This window comes from Pseudochaenichthys georgianus, unplaced genomic scaffold (assembly GCF_902827115.2).
Source record: "Pseudochaenichthys georgianus unplaced genomic scaffold, fPseGeo1.2 scaffold_1640_arrow_ctg1, whole genome shotgun sequence".
NCBI classification, from domain to species: Eukaryota; Metazoa; Chordata; class Actinopteri; order Perciformes; family Channichthyidae; genus Pseudochaenichthys; species Pseudochaenichthys georgianus.
Window position 1 is genome coordinate 1,448 of NW_027262453.1, and position 23,607 is coordinate 25,054.

Genomic DNA, 23,607 nt, shown 5'->3' on the forward strand with positions numbered 1-23,607 from the left:
AGCGACAGACATTTATGTTTAGGATTGTAATGAAGGAATGAATTGTTAGGCGTGGCTCGCTTCAAAAGTTGAGCAATGTTCAACTTCTGACGCCTCGACGGAGGCCAATCGAATCATATGCCAGTACGAGCTCCAGCCAATCAAACCGCTGCTTGTGTGTCTGGGCGGGAGATTCATGTGATTGGTTGTTGGTCGAGTGTCAGACACGCCCGCCGGCAAGCGTCAGCGCACGCCGCCGTGTGGACGGGCCGTCATCGAGCTATAAAGGAACTCATCGCCAAACCACCGCGCCGCCACAGAGTCCAGAGCCTCTTCAGGGAGAGGTGGAAGGGCCGCCTCCTGATGACCCGTGAGCCCTCTGATCGCATGTTGGCGATGATGTTTATGATGTCAGGACTTATGTCCTAAATGCTGCTGTGTTATTGTTGTATTGTTTTAGGTGTCGGACCCCAGGAAGAGTAGCAAAAGCTACTGGGGATCCTTAATAAACATAAACATTCTTGGTTTAATCAAAGTGGAACCAGATGATTTGATGGAATTCATAAAAGGCTTCAAACTGGAAGTCTTTCACTCAGTTCTGCAACAGCTAGATCCACCTTCCACCGAGGTCGAGGCCGAGGTCGAGGTCGAGGTCGAGGTCGAGGTCGAGGTCGAGGTCGAGGTCGAGGTCGAGGTCGAGGATCTTGGGCTCAAAAGGGTTTTTGACCACTGCTCCAAAGTATCTTGGATATTCTCTTGGATTATTAAATCATACATGTGTGAGAAGTTTAGTGGTTCATTTATTTGGACGATCACAAACCCCATAAACTGGAATCCTCTCTGAAATCGTAAAGGCACGAGTGAACGAGCGAATCTACATGATGCCTCGTCAGAGTTCCTCTCGCTCGTCCTCAGCAGCTGTCTCATCGCTCGCTGTACTTTCTCTTAACGAGTTTTATTTAATTACCCCCGGCTCCCTGCAGATCTGATCCTGGACCAGCAGCAGAAGAATTAAAATCAGGAGCTGATGTGAAGTCACCGTGAGATTTCCCCCGACACGATGACGCGTCGTGTGCTGGCTCACTCCAACGAGACGTCACATGACCAAGAAAGCGTTCAAATGGCCAAGAGAGGCGGATACGTCGACCATAACGTGAGATGAGTCAACTTACGGGGTGCACGAAGCCCCATGGAGCCCCAAGAAGCCCCACGAAGCCCCACGAAGCCCCACGAAGCCCCAAGAAGCCCCATGAAGCCCCATGAAGCCCCATGAAGCCCCATGAAGCCCCAAGAAGCCCCATGAAGCCCCATGAAGCCCCATGAAGCCCCATGAAGCCCCAAGAAGCCCCATGAAGCCCCACGAAGCCCCACGAAGCCCCACGAAGCCCCAAGAAGCCCCATGAAGCCCCAAGAAGCCCCAAGAAGCCCCATGAAGCCCCATGAAGCCCCATGAAGCCCCACGAAGCCCCACGAAGCCCCACGAAGCCCCAAGAAGCCCCATGAAGCCCCAAGAAGCCCCAAGAAGCCCCATGAAGCCCCATGAAGCCCCATGAAGCCCCACGAAGCCCCACGAAGCCCCACGAAGCCCCAAGAAGCCCCATGAAGCCCCAAGAAGCCCCAAGAAGCCCCATGAAGCCCCATGAAGCCCCATGAAGCCCCACGAAGCCCCATGAAGCCCCATGAAGCCCCATGAAGCCCCATGAAGCCCCAAGAAGCCCCATGAAGCCCCACGAAGCCCCACGAAGCCCCACGAAGCCCCACGAAGCCCCACGAAGCCCCAAGAAGCCCCATGAAGCCCCAAGAAGCCCCAAGAAGCCCCATGAAGCCCCATGAAGCCCCATGAAGCCCCAAGAAGCCCCATGAAGCCCCATGAAGCCCCATGAAGCCCCATGAAGCCCCACGAAGCCCCAAGAAGCCCCATGAAGCCCCATGAAGCCCCATGAAGCCCCATGAAGCCCCACGAAGCCCCACGAAGCCCCATGAAGCCCCAAGAAGCCCCATGAAGCCCCAAGAAGCCCCATGAAGCCCCACGAAGCCCCATGAAGCCCCACGAAGCCCCACGAAGCCCCACGAAGCCCCAAGAAGCCCCATGAAGCCCCATGAAGCCCCATGAAGCCCCATGAAGCCCCATGAAGCCCCAAGAAGCCCCATGAAGCCCCACGAAGCCCCATGAAGCCCCATGAAGCCCCATGAAGCCCCATGAAGCCCCACGAAGCCCCACGAAGCCCCACGAAGCCCCAAGAAGCCCCATGAAGCCCCATGAAGCCCCAAGAAGCTCCAGAAGCCCCAGAAGCTCCAGAAGCCCCAGAAGCTCCAGAAGCCCCAGAAGCTCCAGAAGCCCCAGAAGCTCCAGAAGCCCCAGAAGCCCCAGAAGCTCCAGAAGCTCCAGAAGCTCCAGAAGCCCCAGAAGCTCCAGAAGCCCCAGAAGCCCCAGAAGCTCCAGAAGCCCCAGAAGCCCCAGAAGCTCCAGAAGCTCCAGAAGCCCCAGAAGCCCCAGAAGCTCCAGAAGCTCCAGAAGCTCTCAAGAAGAGTCCAAGCGTATCAGTACTGCCCTTTCATATCGGTAGAGTTTATAGGACCGTCAATAAGTTACGGAGCGTCCACACTACAGCTTCAAAAGAAGCTTGGAGGTGGGCGTGTCTGAAGCTCGACCAACAACCAATCACATGAATCTCCCGCCCCCGACATACAAAGCAAAAACCCCGGGGATTGTATGGGAGCAATATATATATAGATATATATATATATCTATATATATATATATATAGATATATATATATATATATATATATTTATAAACTCCCCAAACAGGCGAAAACCTACCAGTTCCCCCCCTGTCTCTCCACCTCCCTCCACGCTGGTTCCTCCGGTTTGTGTCCCGGTAGGTGAAGAGGGTCTGGTCATACAGCACCGGGTGATCATCTTTTTTTGAAATATAGAAATGAACGGCGGGATATCTCTCCCAGCTTAGACGTGGTTTGATTGGCTACGGCTTGAGCTGTCAGATTTTCAGAAACGGGATTTGATTGGCTGGCGCTGGCTACTCCGGCGTCTCGGAGACGGCACCCCGTTCAAAGTGAATGGGCAGATTGGAATTGTCGACGCTGTCGTGTGGACGGGCCGGAAGAGGATTCAAAGTAATGAAGCTCCAGAAGCTCCAGAAGAACCAGAAGCTCTCCTTTTACCTTCCCATTCATATAAATAGCGTTTTCCTCAGGGACCGTCTTTCTGTTTGAGAGCAGAATTGATTATCGACAAAAACAAGACTCAACCCTTTTTATTGGATTATTGAAAGCGTTTTTTCCATATCAAATATTTAAAGGACATTTAAACAGTTTTACTGTAAAGTCTCATTCATTTTGTTCTGTAGCTTCCAACGTCTCTCAAACCCTCTGACTCATGCTGGAGCCTCGACTATCTCACTTCCGTTAGAGCACACACACACACACACACACACACACACACACACACACACACACACACACTGGAGGATTTCCAGTCTCTGAAGAACACTTTAATTGTTGCACGATTCCCTCACGAGACGCAAAGGGAACGGAGGGTGTGGACACGCTGAGGCTGCAGCACTGAGACGTGTTCCAGGACGTGGACATGATGGTGGCAGCAGAGACGTGTTCCAGGACGTGGACATGATGTTGGCAGCAGAGACGTGTTCCAGGACGTGGACATGATGGTGGCAGCAGAGACGTGTTCCAGGACGTGGACATGATGGTGGCAGCAGAGACGTGTTCCAGGACGTGGACATGATGGTGGCAGCAGAGACGTGTTCCAGGACGTGGACATGATGGTGGCAGCAGAGACGTGTTCCAGGACGTGGACATGATGGTGGCAGCAGAGACGTGTTCCAGGACGTGGACATGATGGTGGCAGCAGAGACGTGTTCCAGGACGTGGACATGATGGTGGCAGCAGAGACGTGTTCCAGGACGTGGACATGATGGTGGCAGCAGAGACGTGTTCCAGGACGTGGACATGATGGTGGCAGCAGAGACGTGGGAAAGTGGACGTGGACATGATGGTGGCAGCAGAGACGTGTTCCAGGACGTGGACATGATGGTGGCAGCAGAGACGTGTTCCAGGACGTGGACATGATGGTGGCAGCAGAGACGTGTTCCAGGACGTGGACATGATGGTGGCAGCAGAGACGTGTTCCAGGACGTGGACATGATGGTGGCAGCAGAGACGTGGGAAAGTGGACGACGGAGAGAACTGAGAATATAGAGCCGCTAAAACAACAACCGCTCATGTTTCTCGTGGAGAGTTAGAAAAGCTGCTATAATAACAGCAACAGGAATCCTGTGGACATGCAGTCAACTGCATCTCCCAGAATGCATTGCACTAACTCACGGAAAATGCAATTGTCGAGCTTGGATGACTAGAGAGAACATAGATTTATATTTCTTGCACACTAACCCGTGAACTCTCAGCATTTCTGAGTGTTGTTCTCCCGAATGTAACTTAAGGCCACATGATCAACAATGGAGAGGGGGCGGGGCTTATCGCCATGTAAACACTGTGGTGGAAACCAACTGCAACAAGATGAACATATTTGACCGTGATGTAATTGTAATACACGTTTCTAAATGCCGAAGTAACAACACACTGATACCGGTTAGTAAGAACCATGAGTTCATGCTTTGAGTCTGCAGACAGACGGCAGAGAAACAGCTTTTAAATGCGTGTTTTCTGAATGGAGATCGGCTAAGCGAACGCAGTAAATGCTCCGACCGTCCACTCTCACAACAACGGCCTACAGACAGAAATAAAGCAGCGACTGTGTCCTCCATGACGCAGACAGTCTGTGGTTTGGACTGGTTTCACTTCTGTCTAGTTTCTGAACAGAGATGAGGAGCTGAGAGCTCTGGTTGGACGTCAGTGACGGCAGTCTGAGATCCTCACCGCTGATTGGCTACCGCGCGAACGCGTCACTCGCATCAACCGTGTCTGTCCACGTCTTTGCCTTGAATTTACATGTAATCGCGTCCGGTGTGAACGCACCGGTGGTCTACGCACCGGTGGTCTACGCACGGATAAAGAATGTTGTTAGAATTTTGAATTTGTAAGAATTGTGTTGATTGTGTCCCTCAATCAAATGGAAAATAAGCGACAGACATTTATGTTTAGGATTGTAATGAAGGAATGAATTGTTAGGCGTGGCTCGCTTCAAAAGTTGAGCAATGTTCAACTTCTGACGCCTCGACGGAGGCCAATCGAATCATATGCCAGTACGAGCTCCAGCCAATCAAACCGCTGCTTGTGTGTCTGGGCGGGAGATTCATGTGATTGGTTGTTGGTCGAGTGTCAGACACGCCCGCCGGCAAGCGTCAGCGCACGCCGCCGTGTGGACGGGCCGTCATCGAGCTATAAAGGAACTCATCGCCAAACCACCGCGCCGCCACAGAGTCCAGAGCCTCTTCAGGGAGAGGTGGAAGGGCCGCCTCCTGATGACCCGTGAGCCCTCTGATCGCATGTTGGCGATGATGTTTATGATGTCAGGACTTATGTCCTAAATGCTGCTGTGTTATTGTTGTATTGTTTTAGGTGTCGGACCCCAGGAAGAGTAGCAAAAGCTACTGGGGATCCTTAATAAACATAAACATTCTTGGTTTAATCAAAGTGGAACCAGATGATTTGATGGAATTCATAAAAGGCTTCAAACTGGAAGTCTTTCACTCAGTTCTGCAACAGCTAGATCCACCTTCCACCGAGGTCGAGGCCGAGGTCGAGGTCGAGGTCGAGGTCGAGGTCGAGGATCTTGGGCTCAAAAGGGTTTTTGACCACTGCTCCAAAGTATCTTGGATATTCTCTTGGATTATTAAATCATACATGTGTGAGAAGTTTAGTGGTTCATTTATTTGGACGATCACAAACCCCATAAACTGGAATCCTCTCTGAAATCGTAAAGGCACGAGTGAACGAGCGAATCTACATGATGCCTCGTCAGAGTTCCTCTCGCTCGTCCTCAGCAGCTGTCTCATCGCTCGCTGTACTTTCTCTTAACGAGTTTTATTTAATTACCCCCGGCTCCCTGCAGATCTGATCCTGGACCAGCAGCAGAAGAATTAAAATCAGGAGCTGATGTGAAGTCACCGTGAGATTTCCCCCGACACGATGACGCGTCGTGTGCTGGCTCACTCCAACGAGACGTCACATGACCAAGAAAGCGTTCAAATGGCCAAGAGAGGCGGATACGTCGACCATAACGTGAGATGAGTCAACTTACGGGGTGCACGAAGCCCCATGGAGCCCCAAGAAGCCCCACGAAGCCCCACGAAGCCCCACGAAGCCCCATGAAGCCCCATGAAGCCCCATGAAGCCCCATGAAGCCCCATGAAGCCCCAAGAAGCCCCATGAAGCCCCACGAAGCCCCACGAAGCCCCACGAAGCCCCAAGAAGCCCCATGAAGCCCCAAGAAGCCCCAAGAAGCCCCATGAAGCCCCATGAAGCCCCATGAAGCCCCACGAAGCCCCATGAAGCCCCATGAAGCCCCATGAAGCCCCATGAAGCCCCATGAAGCCCCAAGAAGCCCCATGAAGCCCCACGAAGCCCCACGAAGCCCCACGAAGCCCCAAGAAGCCCCATGAAGCCCCAAGAAGCCCCAAGAAGCCCCATGAAGCCCCATGAAGCCCCATGAAGCCCCACGAAGCCCCATGAAGCCCCATGAAGCCCCATGAAGCCCCATGAAGCCCCACGAAGCCCCAAGAAGCCCCATGAAGCCCCATGAAGCCCCATGAAGCCCCATGAAGCCCCATGAAGCCCCACGAAGCCCCACGAAGCCCCATGAAGCCCCAAGAAGCCCCAAGAAGCCCCATGAAGCCCCATGAAGCCCCATGAAGCCCCAAGAAGCCCCATGAAGCCCCATGAAGCCCCACGAAGCCCCACGAAGCCCCACGAAGCCCCATGAAGCCCCAAGAAGCCCCATGAAGCCCCAAGAAGCCCCATGAAGCCCCACGAAGCCCCATGAAGCCCCACGAAGCCCCACGAAGCCCCAAGAAGCCCCATGAAGCCCCAAGAAGCCCCAAGAAGCCCCATGAAGCCCCATGAAGCCCCATGAAGCCCCAAGAAGCCCCATGAAGCCCCATGAAGCCCCATGAAGCCCCATGAAGCCCCACGAAGCCCCAAGAAGCCCCATGAAGCCCCATGAAGCCCCATGAAGCCCCATGAAGCCCCACGAAGCCCCACGAAGCCCCATGAAGCCCCAAGAAGCCCCATGAAGCCCCAAGAAGCCCCATGAAGCCCCACGAAGCCCCATGAAGCCCCATGAAGCCCCACGAAGCCCCACGAAGCCCCAAGAAGCCCCATGAAGCCCCATGAAGCCCCATGAAGCCCCATGAAGCCCCAAGAAGCCCCATGAAGCCCCACGAAGCCCCATGAAGCCCCATGAAGCCCCATGAAGCCCCATGAAGCCCCACGAAGCCCCACGAAGCCCCACGAAGCCCCAAGAAGCCCCATGAAGCCCCATGAAGCCCCACGAAGCCCCATGAAGCCCCATGAAGCCCCATGAAGCCCCATGAAGCCCCATGAAGCCCCACGAAGCCCCATGAAGCCCCATGAAGCCCCATGAAGCCCCATGAAGCCCCACGAAGCCCCACGAAGCCCCACGAAGCCCCAAGAAGCCCCATGAAGCCCCATGAAGCCCCACGAAGCCCCACGAAGCCCCAAGAAGCCCCATGAAGCCCCAAGAAGCCCCAAGAAGCCCCATGAAGCCCCATGAAGCCCCATGAAGCCCCAAGAAGCCCCATGAAGCCCCATGAAGCCCCATGAAGCCCCATGAAGCCCCACGAAGCCCCAAGAAGCCCCATGAAGCCCCATGAAGCCCCATGAAGCCCCATGAAGCCCCACGAAGCCCCACGAAGCCCCATGAAGCCCCAAGAAGCCCCATGAAGCCCCAAGAAGCCCCATGAAGCCCCACGAAGCCCCATGAAGCCCCATGAAGCCCCACGAAGCCCCACGAAGCCCCAAGAAGCCCCATGAAGCCCCATGAAGCCCCATGAAGCCCCATGAAGCCCCATGAAGCCCCAAGAAGCCCCATGAAGCCCCACGAAGCCCCATGAAGCCCCATGAAGCCCCATGAAGCCCCATGAAGCCCCACGAAGCCCCACGAAGCCCCACGAAGCCCCAAGAAGCCCCATGAAGCCCCATGAAGCCCCACGAAGCCCCACGAAGCCCCATGAAGCCCCATGAAGCCCCATGAAGCCCCACGAAGCCCCAAGAAGCCCCACGAAGCCCCACGAAGCCCCATGAAGCCCCATGAAGCCCCATGAAGCCCCATGAAGCCCCATGACGTAACTATGACAACAAAGAGTCATAACTATGATTTATTTAGTATTTCTAAACATGCCGAGAGTTCATGGCTGCATGCATGAAATAACAGACTCTCACACACACACACACACACACACACACACACACACACACACACCATGTATACATCACTTATCCTAACCTTAACCAGAACCAACACATGCCTAACCCTAACCAAGTCTTCACCCTAAAGTTAATGACCCCCCTTATGGGGACCTCCATGTGTCCCCATAAGGGAGGCGAGTCCCCACACGTGAGTATGTAAACAGATTTAGGTCCCCACAAGTATAGTAATGCTAGACCACACAGAGACACACACACACACATACACACAGACACACACACATACACACACCACACACACATGCACACAGACACACACACACACACACACACACACACACACACACCACACACACACGCACACAGACACACACACACACACACACACACACACACACACACACACACACTTAGCGCTGGTGCAGGAACATCATGATCTGACTTCCTGAGACTGACTCAATAACTTCAGCTTCACGTGTTTTATTATAAATAAGTGAAATAAATAAAAAAATTATTTATGGTTATTTATTGTTTCATGACACACACATCAATAACTCACAGTGGCGGGTGTGTGTGTGTGTGTGTGTGTGTGTGTGTGTGTGTGTGTGTGTGTGTGTGTGTGTGTGTGTGTGTGTGTGTGTGTGTGTGTGTGTGTGTGTGTGTGTGTGTGTGTGTGTGTGTGCTCTCTGATTTTAGATGTGATGTAACGGGACGCAAAAATAGATCCATCCATCACTGTGTGTGTGTGTGTGTGTGTGTGTGTGTGTGTGTGTGTGTGTGTGTGTGTGTGTGTGTGTGTGTGTGTGTGTGTGTGTGTGTGTGTGTGTGTGTGTGTGTGTGTGTGTGTGTGTGTGTTAACAGGGGGGGGGCTGTGGGAACGTTGTGCCAGAGTCCACGTTTCCACTCCACCGTCCAAAAGCACTTGGACGGTGGAGACAGAAAACGTTGTTCCTACTTGTTGTTGTTTTTACGCCTCGTCAACAGATTACTGAGGTCTGTGTCCGAGGGGAGAGATCCAGATCAACACACACACACACACACACACACACACACACACACACACACACTCAACGGGATGCTGAGGTTCGCTGAAAGGACCGTTTAGAAACAAAAAGGAAGCAAAACTCTCAAAACCGATTCGAAACTAAACAAACATCCACAGAGGGACGCAACATGTCTCATGAGATCAACTCCTGAACAACAACAACAACAACAAGCCGGCGTTGTATCCAGCTTGTACACAACGATGGAGAAACGTAACAAGCAGAGTGGTCCACTGAGGAGACCGGCTGCCTGCTGGGAACCTGGTCCTCCGAAGAGGTGCAGAGGAAGCTGCAGCACAGTCGGCCATTGTTGTTGTTGTTGTTGTTGTTGTTGTTGTCAGCTGTGAGGGGTTTCCACGCGGGTTGGCTTTATGAAGCAGGCACGCAAACGGTTACGTCGTGACGCAAACGATGACGCAGCACCAGCCGGACTCTGGGCGGTGTGAACAGAGCCGGAGCTAAACCGAAGAACCGGTTCTGAACCTGAAAAGCTCCAGCACGGAGCTTGAACCGGAGTTGCGTTGGCGTGACGGGGGCAGCAGAAGCGTTATTAGCACCAAGGGGGGCAACACCCAAGATACCCCGATAGGAACTCAATCAGATGAAAATCAAGGAGCGCCAGATGACCGATAAGACGGATGCACGATGTCCACATTTATCTATTCTAAATCCCTGCAGTTGAAACATCGTTATCAGCGTCCGTCCCTCCCTCCCCGTCCGCTCCTCCTTTTCATTAAGGAGGTAATTGCTTCCTGGATCTCTTAATTGGGGTCGTCGCCCGAGGGTCATCAAATACATTCATTTCTCATCACGCCGAGAGAAGAGAGGCGAGCAGAACGCTCAGTGTGGATTCAACACCTTTGTTTTCCGGAGACTTTGGTTTCAGAGGGAAACACGTGTCTTCCGCAGCGCGTCTTCATTCGCCTGCGGTCCTGTGCTTAGCATTTAGTGGTTTCAGTTGTGTCCTCAGAGGGAGGCGAGGCGGAGACGAGGCGGAGGCGGAGACGAGGCGGAGACGAGGCGGAGGCGGAGACGAGGCGGAGGCGAGGCGGAGGCGGAGACGAGGCGGAGGCGAGGCGGAGGCGGAGACGAGGCGGAGGCGGAGACGAGGCGGAGGCGAGGCGGAGACGAGGCGGAGGCGGAGGCGAGGCGGAGGCGAGGCGGAGACGAGGCGGAGGCGAGGCGGAGGCGGAGACGAGGCGGAGGCGGAGACGAGGCGGAGGCGAGGCGGAGACGAGGCGGAGGCGGAGACGAGGCGGAGACGAGGCGGAGGCGGAGACGAGGCGGAGGCGAGGCGGAGGCGGAGGCGGAGACGAGGCGGAGGCGAGGCGGAGGCGGAGACGAGGCGGAGGCGGAGACGAGGCGGAGGCGAGGCGGAGACGAGGCGGAGGCGGAGACGAGGCGGAGGCGAGGCGGAGACGAGGCGGAGGCGAGGCGGAGGCGGAGACGAGGCGGAGGCGGAGACGAGGCGGAGGCGAGGCGGAGACGAGGCGGAGGCGGAGACGAGGCGGAGGCGAGGCGGAGGCGGAGACAAGGCGGAGGCGGAGACGAGGCGGAGACGAGGCGGAGACGAGGCGGAGACGAGGCGGAGGCGGAGACAAGGCGGAGGCGGAGACGAGGCGGAGGCGAGGCGGAGGCGAGGCGGAGGCGGAGACGAGGCGGAGACGAGGCGGAGGCGAGGCGGAGGCGGAGACGAGGCGGAGACGAGGCGGAGACGAGGCGGAGACGAGGCGGAGGCGAGGCGGAGGCGAGGCGGAGACGAGGCGGAGACGAGGCGGAGGCGGAGCTCAGGCTGCTCGAGGGAGATTTGGATGAAAGACGAGTTTTATAGAAAAAAGCAGCTGAAGATTTCTGTGGAGAAAATGAATCAATAATCTGTAGAGAAACTCGGGGTCGGGACTTCGCTGCGGAACCTCACGGGGAGACGCTTAATATTCGAGACACAGAAGGGTCAATCTGGAGGAATACGTCTGCTTTTATGCAAATCCATTCACTTTCTTTTGTAAGATCAAAGTGATTTATTACAAGTAAATTCAGAATTGTGACTTTTTTTTCTCAGAATTTAATTTTTTTCTCAAAATGTTGACTTTTTTGCCAAATATTACTTTTTTTCTCAGAATTTTTTTTTTTTATTTTTTTTTTCACAAATTGACTTTTTTCCTCAGAAATTTGACTGTTTTCCCAAAATATTGAAAGAATTTTTACTTTTTGTTCATAATTTATACCTTTTTCCCGGCATTTTGAGTTCTCTCAGAATTTCCCCAATGTTCTCATAATTCATTTTTTTTCTTTCTCAGAATTGTTAGTTTTTTGCAGAACATTTACATGCACTAAAACAAACACACTACAGTTACCCTTCAATCAAAAGTGTCCACAATAATTATATTAAACCGAAGGAGCTGTTTGGCCTTCGGGTGGGGGGTCGCATGACGCAGGAGGAAGTGCTTGTCACCTGAGCCTCTGTGTTCTCCATGAGGGATTAAGGGGGTCCATACTTCTATACTTAGAGCACTGATTTCGTGCTGCACCTGTTGCCCCCCCCCCCCCATTTTATGTCCGTCAATAAGAACAAAAAACGCTGAGGTTGCTTTTTTTCCTGTGGGCGCTGACGACACTGCATACGTCAGATTTATATTTCTGTTTATTGCCACTCTTTAAATAAATCAAAATTAAATAAAGCAAGTGTAACATAAAACTAAAATAAAATATGATGCTACAAGAAGTATGTAGACAGGTTTAATTCAGATGTGTATTTGATCGGTTACTGGTGTGTTTCTATAATCAACGTGCGGACATCGTGCGGGATGACGACGGCCTGAGGGAGGGATGAGAGGATCATTGTTGTTCCCGTAAGCGATGACAGAGGTGGGAATCACCATTAGACAAGCAATACGATATTATTGACATATTGACTTCTGCAATTACATTTATCCGTATTACGTTAAAGGGGCACTCGTTTTCCAACTATCACTCGAGGGTTAATCAAAGTGGTCGTGTATCCGTCCCGTAATTTGGATCTTCTCCAAAATTAAATATGTCGTCCCTTTGCTTCTGCTCCACCTTTCCACCAACCTTCATTCCATTCGGTTCGGTCGTTCTGACTTCCTCCTGCAGACGGACGAGGTCGCCTGATGAAAAAGAGACGTTTCACACAGGTCCCTTATCCGGCCCGGTTTTTGGATCTTCTCCAAATTCAAATATGTCTTTCTTTTCCTAATGCTTCACCTTTCTACCAATTTTCATTCCATCTGGTCGTGGAGTTTTTACGTTATCCTGCAGACAGACGAGGTGGTGTCACTAAACAGCGACCTGTCACATGTGTGTTTGCAGGAAATAAGACTAAGTGACTGAATGTATCCCCCCCCCTCCACTATGCAGGTAATTAGGTCGTTGACAAGGACATGAAGCCCCCCCCCATCTCCCTTCCCCCACCCCCCCCCATCTCCACAATGATATTTGACTTTGCTGATGTGACTATGAAACCTCCTGTTCTAATGAAAGCAGAAACCGTCCGTGTTGGAAGGAAACGGTTTATTAGAAATGATCTGTCACGATATTTCATTTTTACTTCATTATTTGCCCTACTTGCTTGTTTGTTTGTTTGTTTGTTTGTTTGTTTGTTTGTTCACAGCATGTGACGCGGCCTACAAATGAAATCTATTATTATTATCCAGAGAGAAATATACATGGAGCTCATCGTCTGTCGTAGTTCCATCTCAGATGTATGTCGTGATAAAGTGAAACTAAAAAACAAGTTGCTATAATATTAGCCTTTAGCTGGTAGCCGCTCTGAAGGAATCCTAACGGGTCGAACTACATCTCCCATGATGCCTTGCTGCTACACCACCACCAGCAGACAATGACACGTTATACGTTTCATTTGTGTATTTTAGAAGTATAACACGCACACACACACACGCACACACACACACGCACACGCACACGCACACACACGTATTTGAGTTTCTAGAATACGCTATATAAGTGTCATGTATTATTATTGTTATTATTATATATGTGTGTGTGTGTGTGTGTGTGTGTGTGTGTGTGTGTGTGTGTGTGTGTGTGTGTGTGTGTGTGTGTGTGTGTGTGTGTGTGTGTGTGTGTGTGTGTGTGTGTGTGTGTGTGTGTGTGTGTGTGTGTGTGTGCGTGCGCGTGCGGAGGGTCTCTGAGGAGAGAGAGCGGTGAAGGTGATGTTTATGACATGATGTATGGCCTTTGAGATTGAAAGTGAGACCCTCCCCCTGCCTGCACATACATGAACACACACACGCGCGCGCGCACACACGTGCTGAGTGATTGCGGCCGTGCAGCGGAGCGTTGAGGCTCGTCCTTGTCTCTCTGCAGCCACCGTACCGCCTCGCGAGGAAGAACAGACTCTTCTTCTGCAGCGGAGTCGCTTTGCCGCCAGTGATGCACATCTGAACAACATGGTCTGCTTCCGCGCGACGCCGCCTGCACGCTGATCCTGCGGGACGCTGCTGAATCTAAATACAAGAAGTAGTGCGTGTGCGTGTGCGTGTAATCACCACGCAGGGTCCATGCCGTTTAAAGAGGATCCATTTAGGATGTAAATGGATTTTAATGAGGTTGTGCTTTGGCAACATGACAGAAGACATACATCATTATTTACTGGCTAAATGACACATAAGGATTTAATGAATCAATCCGCTGACAGCTCTGCCAACGCAAAGGATTACATTTAAAACAAAAATAAGTATAAAGCCTTAAGAAATAAGACGTTTTATTTTTGTTTGCTTTTTTAATCTTTTTTTGTTTTTAATGTATTCAATGGGATCAACTAGTATTTTTATTTTATTTTGACCTGTATTATAATGTCGTCGGACCGTCGAAGCAGTAAATACCTTGGTATGGTGTGTACCGTATCCCCTCAGGGGAGGGGGGGTTCCCTGGGACGCAACATGTAAGGGTTAACAGCTTCTCTCTGATCGAAGTGACGCGTTCACTGACAGCAGGTCATTTGTATTTCCTCTATTCTTTTCAACTTTAACGAGCAAAGGTAAAAAATTAACATCGATGATAGTTCAATCAGGAGAGACGGGTTTGATGAAAGAACACGTATTTATTCCCAGGAATACACGAATTAATGTAATGGAGTTTTGGCGATTAGGCCCCGTTGTGCGGGAGTATCATTCGGGAGGGGAGACCCGGTCCGATGAAACCCCCCGGGGTCTAGACCCTGGTGGTGGTGAATGGATGGTTGGGGTCGGTCTGAAGGGGAGGGGCTTAGCTTGACCCTGGTGGTGGTGAATGGATGGTTGGGGTCGGTCTGAAGAGGAGGGGCTTAGCTTGACCCTGGTGGTGGTGAATGGATGGTTGGGGTCGGTCTGAAGGGAGGGGCTTAGCTTGACCCTGGTGGTGGTGAATGGATGGTTGGGGTCGGTCTGAAGGGGAGGGGCTTAGCTTGACCCTGGTGGTGGTGAATGGATGGTTGGGGTCGGTCTGAAGAGGAGGGGCTTAGCTTGACCCTGGTGGTGGTGAATGGATGGTTGGGGTCGGTCTGAAGGGGAGGGGCTTAGCTTGACCCTGGTGGTGGTGAATGGATGGTTGGGGTCGGTCTGAAGGGGAGGGGCTTAGCTTGACCCTGGTGGTGGTGAATGGATGGTTGGGGTCTAGAAGGGGAGGGGCTTAGCTTGACCCTGGTGGTGGTGAATGGATGGTTGGGGTTGGTCTGAAGGGGAGGGGCTTAGCTTGACCCTGGTGGTGGTGAATGGATAGTTGGGGTCGGTCTGAAGAGGAGGGGCTTAGCTTGACCCTGGTGGTGGTGAATGGATGGTTGGGGTTGGTCTGAAGGGGAGGGGCTTAGCTTGACCCTGGTGGTGGTGAATGGATGGTTGGGGTCGGTCTGAAGAGGAGGGGCTTAGCTTGACCCTGGTGGTGGTGAATGGATAGTTGGGGTCGGTCTGAAGGGGAGGGGCTTAGCTTGACCCTGGACTCAGAGGGGAGAGCAGATTGAAAAGGGTTAGCGGAGCGCTATGATAGGCTTGTGAGAATAGAGCGAAGTGATTGGTTAAGCTGCCCCCGATCCCTTGTTGAGAGGAGAGAGAGTAGTAACATGGGAATAGTGAATGAGTAAAGACGGTCTTCCTGGTCGCTGAGTTTCATTACAGTTTATATCGTTACTGTTAGAGAGAAGAGACATTTGTTTGTTTTACAAAGGTCATGTTGTTCTTTTGTTTTTTAACACGTTTGTTGTCTATTTAGGTGGTTTCCTGTCTAAATCAATGTCTTGTAAATGTTATTGGATAAATTAATTCATAATTCGGGGGAAATTCTGTAAAGATTCGGAGAAAAAAAACTTTGAAATTCTGAGAATAAATTCTAAAAAAATATTCTTGGAAAGAAATTCTGAGACAAAGTAAAGCGACTCCACTTTAATTGATTTTAGGGATGGAACCACCTGTTCATATTTTCTGTTGCGTGTCACACATAATGAATGAATGAAGTGTACCATCTCCTCCCTGACACACACACACACACACACACACACACACACACACACACTTTATCGGGTATAAACTGCATGCATGTTCCTGTATAAAGGACTGATATTGATTGCTTACAGTAACGAGCGGCAGTAAAACACTTTTGATATGATGATATTTGACCGCACGGTTATAAAGGAATCTGAAAACAAACAGGGAGCAGGATGTATGAAACGCCTCTGAACGTAAACTTTTAATCATTCAGACTTCCAGGGGAACATCTGTGGCGCTAATCAGATGATTCAGCAATCATCAACTTCTAATGATCCGCTAGCAGTCGAAGAAGTTAGGTTGTGTTTGTTGAAGGTGATATATTCACGGATCTACATTACAGGTACCAGTTTGAACCCGTTTGAACCCGTTTGAACCAGTTTGAACCAGTTTGAACCAGTTTGAACCAGTTTGTTCCAGTTCATCCTGATGGAAAGGTATTAAAGTCATGAAGGTGCGGAAATTATCTCTAATGGTCAATAAATGCAATTCAGCTGCAGGTGGCTACAGTTGCATTTCTATTAACGTATTTTTTATCTCTCTTAGATTTTAAGCATTGAAGTATTTGGAGTGCTTGGTTCCTTTTTTTGTTTTGGACTTCTTTGTTTCTCTGAAACACAACATACATCATTGTGCAGAAAAACAAATCAGGAGAAAATCATATTAGTTCAAAACCGATTTATCTGAAGTTTCTGACTCAAACGAGAGAAAATGTCAAAGTGAGATCGACAGCAACGTTTGCAAACCGCTTGGCTGACACATTTAAGTAATGCTAACGATACTTGTAAGCTGTGAAATGTCAATGCTAGCTAAATAAATAAGATAAATGCATTTGTATTGAGTTTCTGACAATAAACAGCCTACAGTTTGATCAATATTAGAGGACCTACAATAGAGCCCTGAGGAACACCACACATCCTTAAACGGCCAACAAACATGTTTAGTGACATTGTTTAATATGATTAATGTGCAATAACCCATACATGTGCAATATATATTATGTATTATACACACATACATATTCACTAAACTGGATTATTACCTCCACGCTAGTTGTTATATGTTATGTATGAATGAATGCTGCGTGTCTTTGTTACATGTTGTCTATTGTGAATGTTTTGATGGCACCTGAAAAGGAGTAGCTTTACACTTCTCGTTGTTCTTGTATAATGACAATAAATGCTTCTACTCTAATCTAATCAGCTCTGTCGTAGTTTCAAAAGAGTGTTGGTGGAACATCCTGGTATATGGGGCATTTCACATCCTCTGTTCGGGGACTCACGAAAGGGTTTTCTTGCTCTCTGCTATAAAAGTCACGGAGACGTCCCACTAGACGTGGTTAGGTAAGGTTTTCCCAAAGACATCAATCCTCTCCTCTCCGTGTTTCTTCTGATCTTGTTTGCTCCACAGCGCAGACATCCTGACACATTTCTGAATCCTCATCAAAGTTTTTCTCCCGCTCTGCTTCTCTTTGAGGTTTCAGAAATCACAACCGAAGGATTTCTCGAAGGTAAAACCAGCGGCCCACTCCTAAAGTACGTCTGGAAGTAATTAGTGCTGAAGTCCCCCCGCGGTGAGTAATGTGTGTCCGATATCAAGGAAATATGCATATGTCTGCAGTGCTTATGTAATGTTGATCAGTGTGATGGTCCATTGAACGCAAACTGATGCCAGTCGGCCTCCAACACAAACACGCTGAGGACGTTTGAGTATTTTGAAACAAGAACCTACAGCGTTTTTCACTGATTATATGTGTTTTATACTCATTTTCAATTTGCAAATAAAAGCATCTTGAAATATCTTTCCTGTTGTCTGGTTTAATGTTGATGTTTGAATAAAAGATAAATATGCTCAGAGTTAGAGAATTAATAATGAAAAATATGCGATAAATGTCCACAAATACCAGTACATCCAGAACAGCGCTGCTAGGATCCTGATGAGGGTGCGCAAATATGATCACATCACCCCCGTCCTTAAAGCACTACACTGGCTACCCGTGGAACTGAGGATCGAATTCAAGGCCTCCGTCCTCACCCGACCAGTGTGTCCATGGAACTGCCCCTCCCTACCTCAAGGAACTCCTCACCCCCCTTACCTCCTTGCGGACCACCCGTTCCAGCAACTCCAACTTCCTCAAACCCCCCAGGACTAAGCTCCGTGCTATGGGAGACCGGGCCTTCTGCTCGGCTGCCCCCAGCCTGTGGAACGCTCTCCCCGACCGCACGAGCACCACAGACCGTGGAGGCTTTTAAAAAAGGCCTCAAAACCCATCTCTTCAAAAGAGCCTTTGCCTAGAGATTTTTATTTATTTTTATTTTTTTATTGCTTTTTAATTAATTCTACCGTGTTGTGTAATGTTTATTTATACTGTTCATGCTCACTACTTGTAGCACTTCGGGATTTGCATTCAAATATGAAGTGCTTTATAAATGGAACTCATTATTATTATTATTATTACAAATGTCAACAGTTTCGCCGACATTTACTCAAACTCCAAATATTTCCTCAAATATTTCCTAAAATGCCAAAACATGTTGCTTAATAATTTTGTGCAAACACTGAACATTCTAACAATAAAATTCTAACAATAAAAACAAACAAAAACTCAGATTTGGAAAGTTAACGGAATCATTCAAAATGTAAATGATCGTAAAATAATCATAAACAATGGTTATGGTAACATCAGCAAAGTGAAGTGAAAAGTTCCCTCACAGGAAATCTAACCGGTGTCAGCGCCCGTGTTGTTCTTTTATTTCTGATGTGCGTTGATACTGCAGCTGTCATCGTGACTCGCTCGTTATCACGCTCAGAAGCCCCCCCCCCCATGTTTCTCTATGGGGGTTAAAAATAACCTGAAACCAAGAACACCTGTTCAACGTCTTGTGAGCGTTTGTTTCCAGAAAGTGCTGAGAATTAGGGGGGGGGGGGGGGGGGTTTGTTTACTTGTTGTTTAAAGAGGCCCTATTTTGCTTATTGGGTAGTTCCCTCTGCTACACCTGAACACCAGCAGGAGAGGACTCTTTAAAGTAGAGACACTACGTACTGATATACACCTGAACACCAGCTGGAGAGGACTCTTTAAAGTAGAGACACTACATACTGATATACACCTGAACATCAGCAGGAGAGGACTCTTTAAAGTAGAGACACACTAGAGACACACACCCAAATTTGTATAGTTACTATTTAGTATTTACTTATTTCCTTACCACATTTGTCTTTTTATACGTTTACCTTTTATTAATATATAACATATCCTCTCTCAGACGGACATATCTCACCGGAGGAGAGAGTCCCTCGTTGACCTCTATAAACCCTCTTGACCTCTGGAGGTCGTTACAGAGCGCCAGGACTCGGAGTAGAGGAGCTTCGTGGAGCCGTTCAGACAAGAGACACGTTCAACTCACTAAGCCCGATACTCAGGAGGAGCATCCCCCCTCTAACATCAGAGATAACCTTTAAAGAGTCCTCTCCTGCTCTCAGGTGTATATCAGTATCTAGTGTCTCTACTTTAAAGAGTCCTCTCCTGCTGATGTTCAGGTGTATATCAGTATGTAGTGTCTCTACTTTAAAGAGTCCTCTCCTGCTGATGTTCAGGTGTATATCAGTATGTGGTGTCTCTACTTTAAAGAGTCCTCTCCTGTTGATGTTCAGGTGTATATCAGTATGTAGTGTTTCTACTTTAAAGAGTCCTCTCCTGTTGATGTTCAGGTGTATATCAGTATGTAGTGTCTCTACTTTAAAGAGTCCTCTCCTGCTGATGTTCAGGTGTATATCAGTATGTAGTGTCTCTACTTTAAAGAGTCCTCTCCTGCTGATGTTCAGGTGTATATCAGTATGTAGTGTCTCTACTTTAAAGAGTCCTCTCCTGCTGATGTTCAGGTGTATATCAGTATGTAGTGTCTCTACTTTAAAGAGTCCTCTCCTGCTGATGTTCAGGTGTATATCAGTATGTAGTGTCTCTACTTTAAAGAGTCCTCTCCTGCTGATGTTCAGGTGTATATCAGTATCTAGTGTCTCTACTTTAAAGAGTCCTCTCCTGCTGATGTTCAGGTGTATATCAGTATGTAGTGTCTCTACTTTAAAGAGTCCTCTCCTGCTGATGTTCAGGTGTATATCAGTATGTAGTGTCTCTACTTTAAAGAGTCCTCTCCTGCTGATGTTCAGGTGTATATCAGTATGTAGTGTCTCTACTTTAAAGAGTCCTCTCCTGCTGATGTTCAGGTGTATATCAGTATGTAGTGTCTCTACTTTAAAGAGTCCTCTCCTGCTGATGTTCAGGTGTATATCAGTATGTAGTGTCTCTACTTTAAAGAGTCCTCTCCTGCTGATGTTCAGGTGTATATCAGTATGTAGTGTCTCTACTTTAAAGAGTCCTCTCCTGCTGATGTTCAGGTGTATATCAGTATGTAGTGTCTCTACTTTAAAGAGTCCTCTCCTGCTGATGTTCAGGTGTATATCAGTATGTAGTGTCTCTACTTTAAAGAGTCCTCTCCTGCTGATGTTCAGGTGTATATCAGTATGTAGTGTCTCTACTTTAAAGAGTCCTCTCCTGCTGATGTTCAGGTGTATATCAGTATGTAGTGTCTCTACTTTAAAGAGTCCTCTCCTGCTGATGTTCAGGTGTATATCAGTATCTAGTGTCTCTACTTTAAAGAGTCCTCTCCTGCTGATGTTCAGGTGTATATCAGTATCTAGTGTCTCTACTTTAAAGAGTCCTCTCCTGCTGATGTTCAGGTGTATATCAGTATGTAGTGTCTCTACTTTAAAGAGTCCTCTCCTGCTGATGTTCAGGTGTATATCAGTATGTAGAGTCTCTACTTTAAAGAGTCCTCTCCTGCTGATGTTCAGGTGTATATCAGTATGTAGTGTCTCTACTTTAAAGAGTCCTCTTCCTGCTGATGTTCAGGTGTATATCAGTATGTAGTGTCTCTACTTTAAAGAGTCCTCTTCCTGCTGATGTTCAGGTGTATATCAGTATGTAGTGTCTCTACTTTAAAGAGTCCTCTCCTGCTGATGTTCAGGTGTATATCAGTATGTAGTGTCTCTACTTTAAAGAGTCCTCTCCTGCTGATGTTCAGGTGTATATCAGTATGTAGTGTCTCTACTTTAAAGAGTCCTCTCCTGCTGATGTTCAGGTGTATATCAGTATGTAGTGTCTCTACTTTAAAGAGTCCTCTCCTGCTGATGTTCAGCTGTATATCAGTATGTAGCATCTCTACTTTAAAGAGTCCTCTCCTGCTGATGTTCAGGTGTATATCAGTATGTAGAGTCTCTACTTTAAAGAGTCCTCTCCTGCTGATGTTCAGGTGTATATCAGTATGTAGTGTCTCTACTTTAAAGAGTCCTCTCCTGCTGATGTTCAGCTGTATATCAGTATGTAGAGTCTCTACTTTAAAGAGTCCTCTCCAGCTGATGTCAGGTGTATATCAGTATGTAGTGTCTCTACTTTAAAGAGTCCTCTCCTGCTGATGTTCAGGTGTATATCAGTATGTAGTGTCTCTACTTTAAAGAGTCCTCTCCTGCTGATGTTCAGGTGTATATCAGTATGTAGATGTCTCTACTTTAAAGAGTGCTCTCCTGCTGATGTTCAGGTGTATATCAGTATGTAGTGTCTCTACTTTAAAGAGTCCTCTCCTGCTGATGTTCAGGTGTATATCAGTATGTAGTGTCTCTACTTTAAAGAGTCCTCTCCTGCTGATGTTCAGCTGTATATCAGTATGTAGTGTCTCTACTTTAAAGAGTCCTCTCCTGCTGATGTTCAGGTGTATATCAGTATGTACTAGTGTCTACTTTAAAGAGTCCTCTCCTGCTGATGTTCAGGTGTATATCAGTATGTAGTGTCTCTACTTTAAAGAGTCCTCTCCTGCTGATGTTCAGCTGTATATCAGTATGTAGAGTCTCTACTTTAAAGAGTCCTCTCCAGCTGATGTTCAGGTGTATATCAGTATGTAGTGTCTCTACTTTAAAGAGTCCTCTCCTGCTGATGTTCAGGTGTATATCAGTATGTAGTGTCTCTACTTTAAAGAGTCCTCTCCTGCTGATGTTCAGGTGTATATCAGTATGTAGCGTCTCTACTTTAAAGAGTCCTCTCCTGCTGATGTCCAGGTGTATATCAGTATGTAGTGTCTCTACTTTAAAGAGTCCTCTCCTGCTGATGTTCAGGTGTATATCAGTATGTAGTGTCTCTACTTTAAAGAGTCCTCTCCTGCTGATGTTCAGGTGTATATCAGTATGTAGTGTCTCTACTTTAAAGAGTCCTCTCCTGCTGATGTTCAGGTGTATATCAGTACGTAGTGTCTCTACTTTAAAGAGTCCTCTCTGTATATAATAGAGCCTCTTAACCATGAAGGAAATGGCACAAACAGATCCGTATTTTCCACCTTTCTCAAAACGTTCCACACTGAACCCCAGAGGACAGAGTGTTTGTTTGTGTGGGTTTGGACTCTTTTACTTTCAGTACAAAAAGAGCCTTTGTGTTAAAGACATCCTGGAGGCGGAGCTTCAAAGGAGGCGGAGCTTCAAATCCCCTTCTGGAAAACCACAAAGGTCAGAATATAACTTTATTATTAATCCGACATGCTGCAGGCTGAAATGTTGGACTAACAGATATCACCATGACACTTCTCTTCGTTACCGACATTCAAACAGTATTTATTACTACAAGGTCCACGTTGTGTGTAAATATGCAAATGAGCCATTATGTAACTGAATTTAGGAGAAATCTACAGCCGGAGAGAAAAGCAGCAGAAGTCCTCTGAGTGTTGTCCTCATTATATTAAATATCTATCCAGGACACGCAGCAAGTGATGATGGCCCACATGTTCTTATTCAATCTGTACAAATGTCTGATTTGAAATGAAAAATATTCCCTTGGATTTTCACATTTTCACATCAGTCGTATTGTTTGTGTTGTTGGTGTCGAGAGCCACCGCGACGCGTCCTAAAGCCGTGGTCGAGGCGCGTTGAAGAGACGATGGCTGTTACCGAGCGGCTGAACAGGACTACAGAAGTCGTGGAGGCCGTCGTACGTCATTACGCCGAACACGTGAACACTCCTCTGAGGTAGTTTCTGTTCTGCTTGAAAGCCAGTCCCTGCCTCCTGCAAAGTGTTCCAACGCTTCAACTTGTTCCATCTAGAATCTGTTTGAATCTGGATCTGAAGTCGGCGTGACGTGGAAGTCGTGCGGCTGGACTCGCAGTAGCTCCTTTATAGCATCACGTTAGCATTTAGCTTCTGGACATTCGATTTATGATTAGAACATTTTGAAAGTAGACGTGTGGAGATTATCCGGCTGAACAGACCGTGACCCGTCTCTTCGTTGAGTCTCGACCACAGACCTGATTTCCAGCTAAACCCTCCGGAGAGATCTCGTTGCTTTTTGTCGAAGGAACCCGAAGGAGTTTACTTCCGGGTTTTAGGACTCTGTGGCTCTCTATTGCATATGTATTTAATTTTGTAGAATCTACACAAACTATTTACCGTAAATGTCTTTTTTCCGTTGACATTTATTTATATATTTTTATTTGTATTCATATCTTTCCTTTGTTTTTCTTTTTTAATATTTTAATGTAGTTTTTTTGCATTTTTTTAATATTTATTTTCGCTCTTTCCTTTTTTTTAACAAAATCAAAACCTTTATTGTATTTATTTTTATTTAACATTTATTTAGTATTTTATTTCTTATTTTTTTCCATTCATTT

The 23,607-nt window shown here is 48.2% G+C and overlaps 1 protein-coding gene across 1 annotated transcript; it reads left to right on the forward strand.

Annotated features, from left to right (window-relative positions):
* Window positions 1-8,460: 8,460 nt before the first annotated feature.
* LOC139433264 (octapeptide-repeat protein T2-like) lies at window positions 8,461-11,237 on the forward strand. The gene is made up of 2 exons (XM_071202199.1): window positions 8,461-8,553; window positions 10,377-11,237. The coding sequence occupies exons 1-2, from the start codon at window positions 8,461-8,463 to the stop codon at window positions 11,235-11,237; spliced, it is 954 nt and encodes a 317-aa protein (XP_071058300.1).
* Window positions 11,238-23,607: the final 12,370 nt, after the last annotated feature.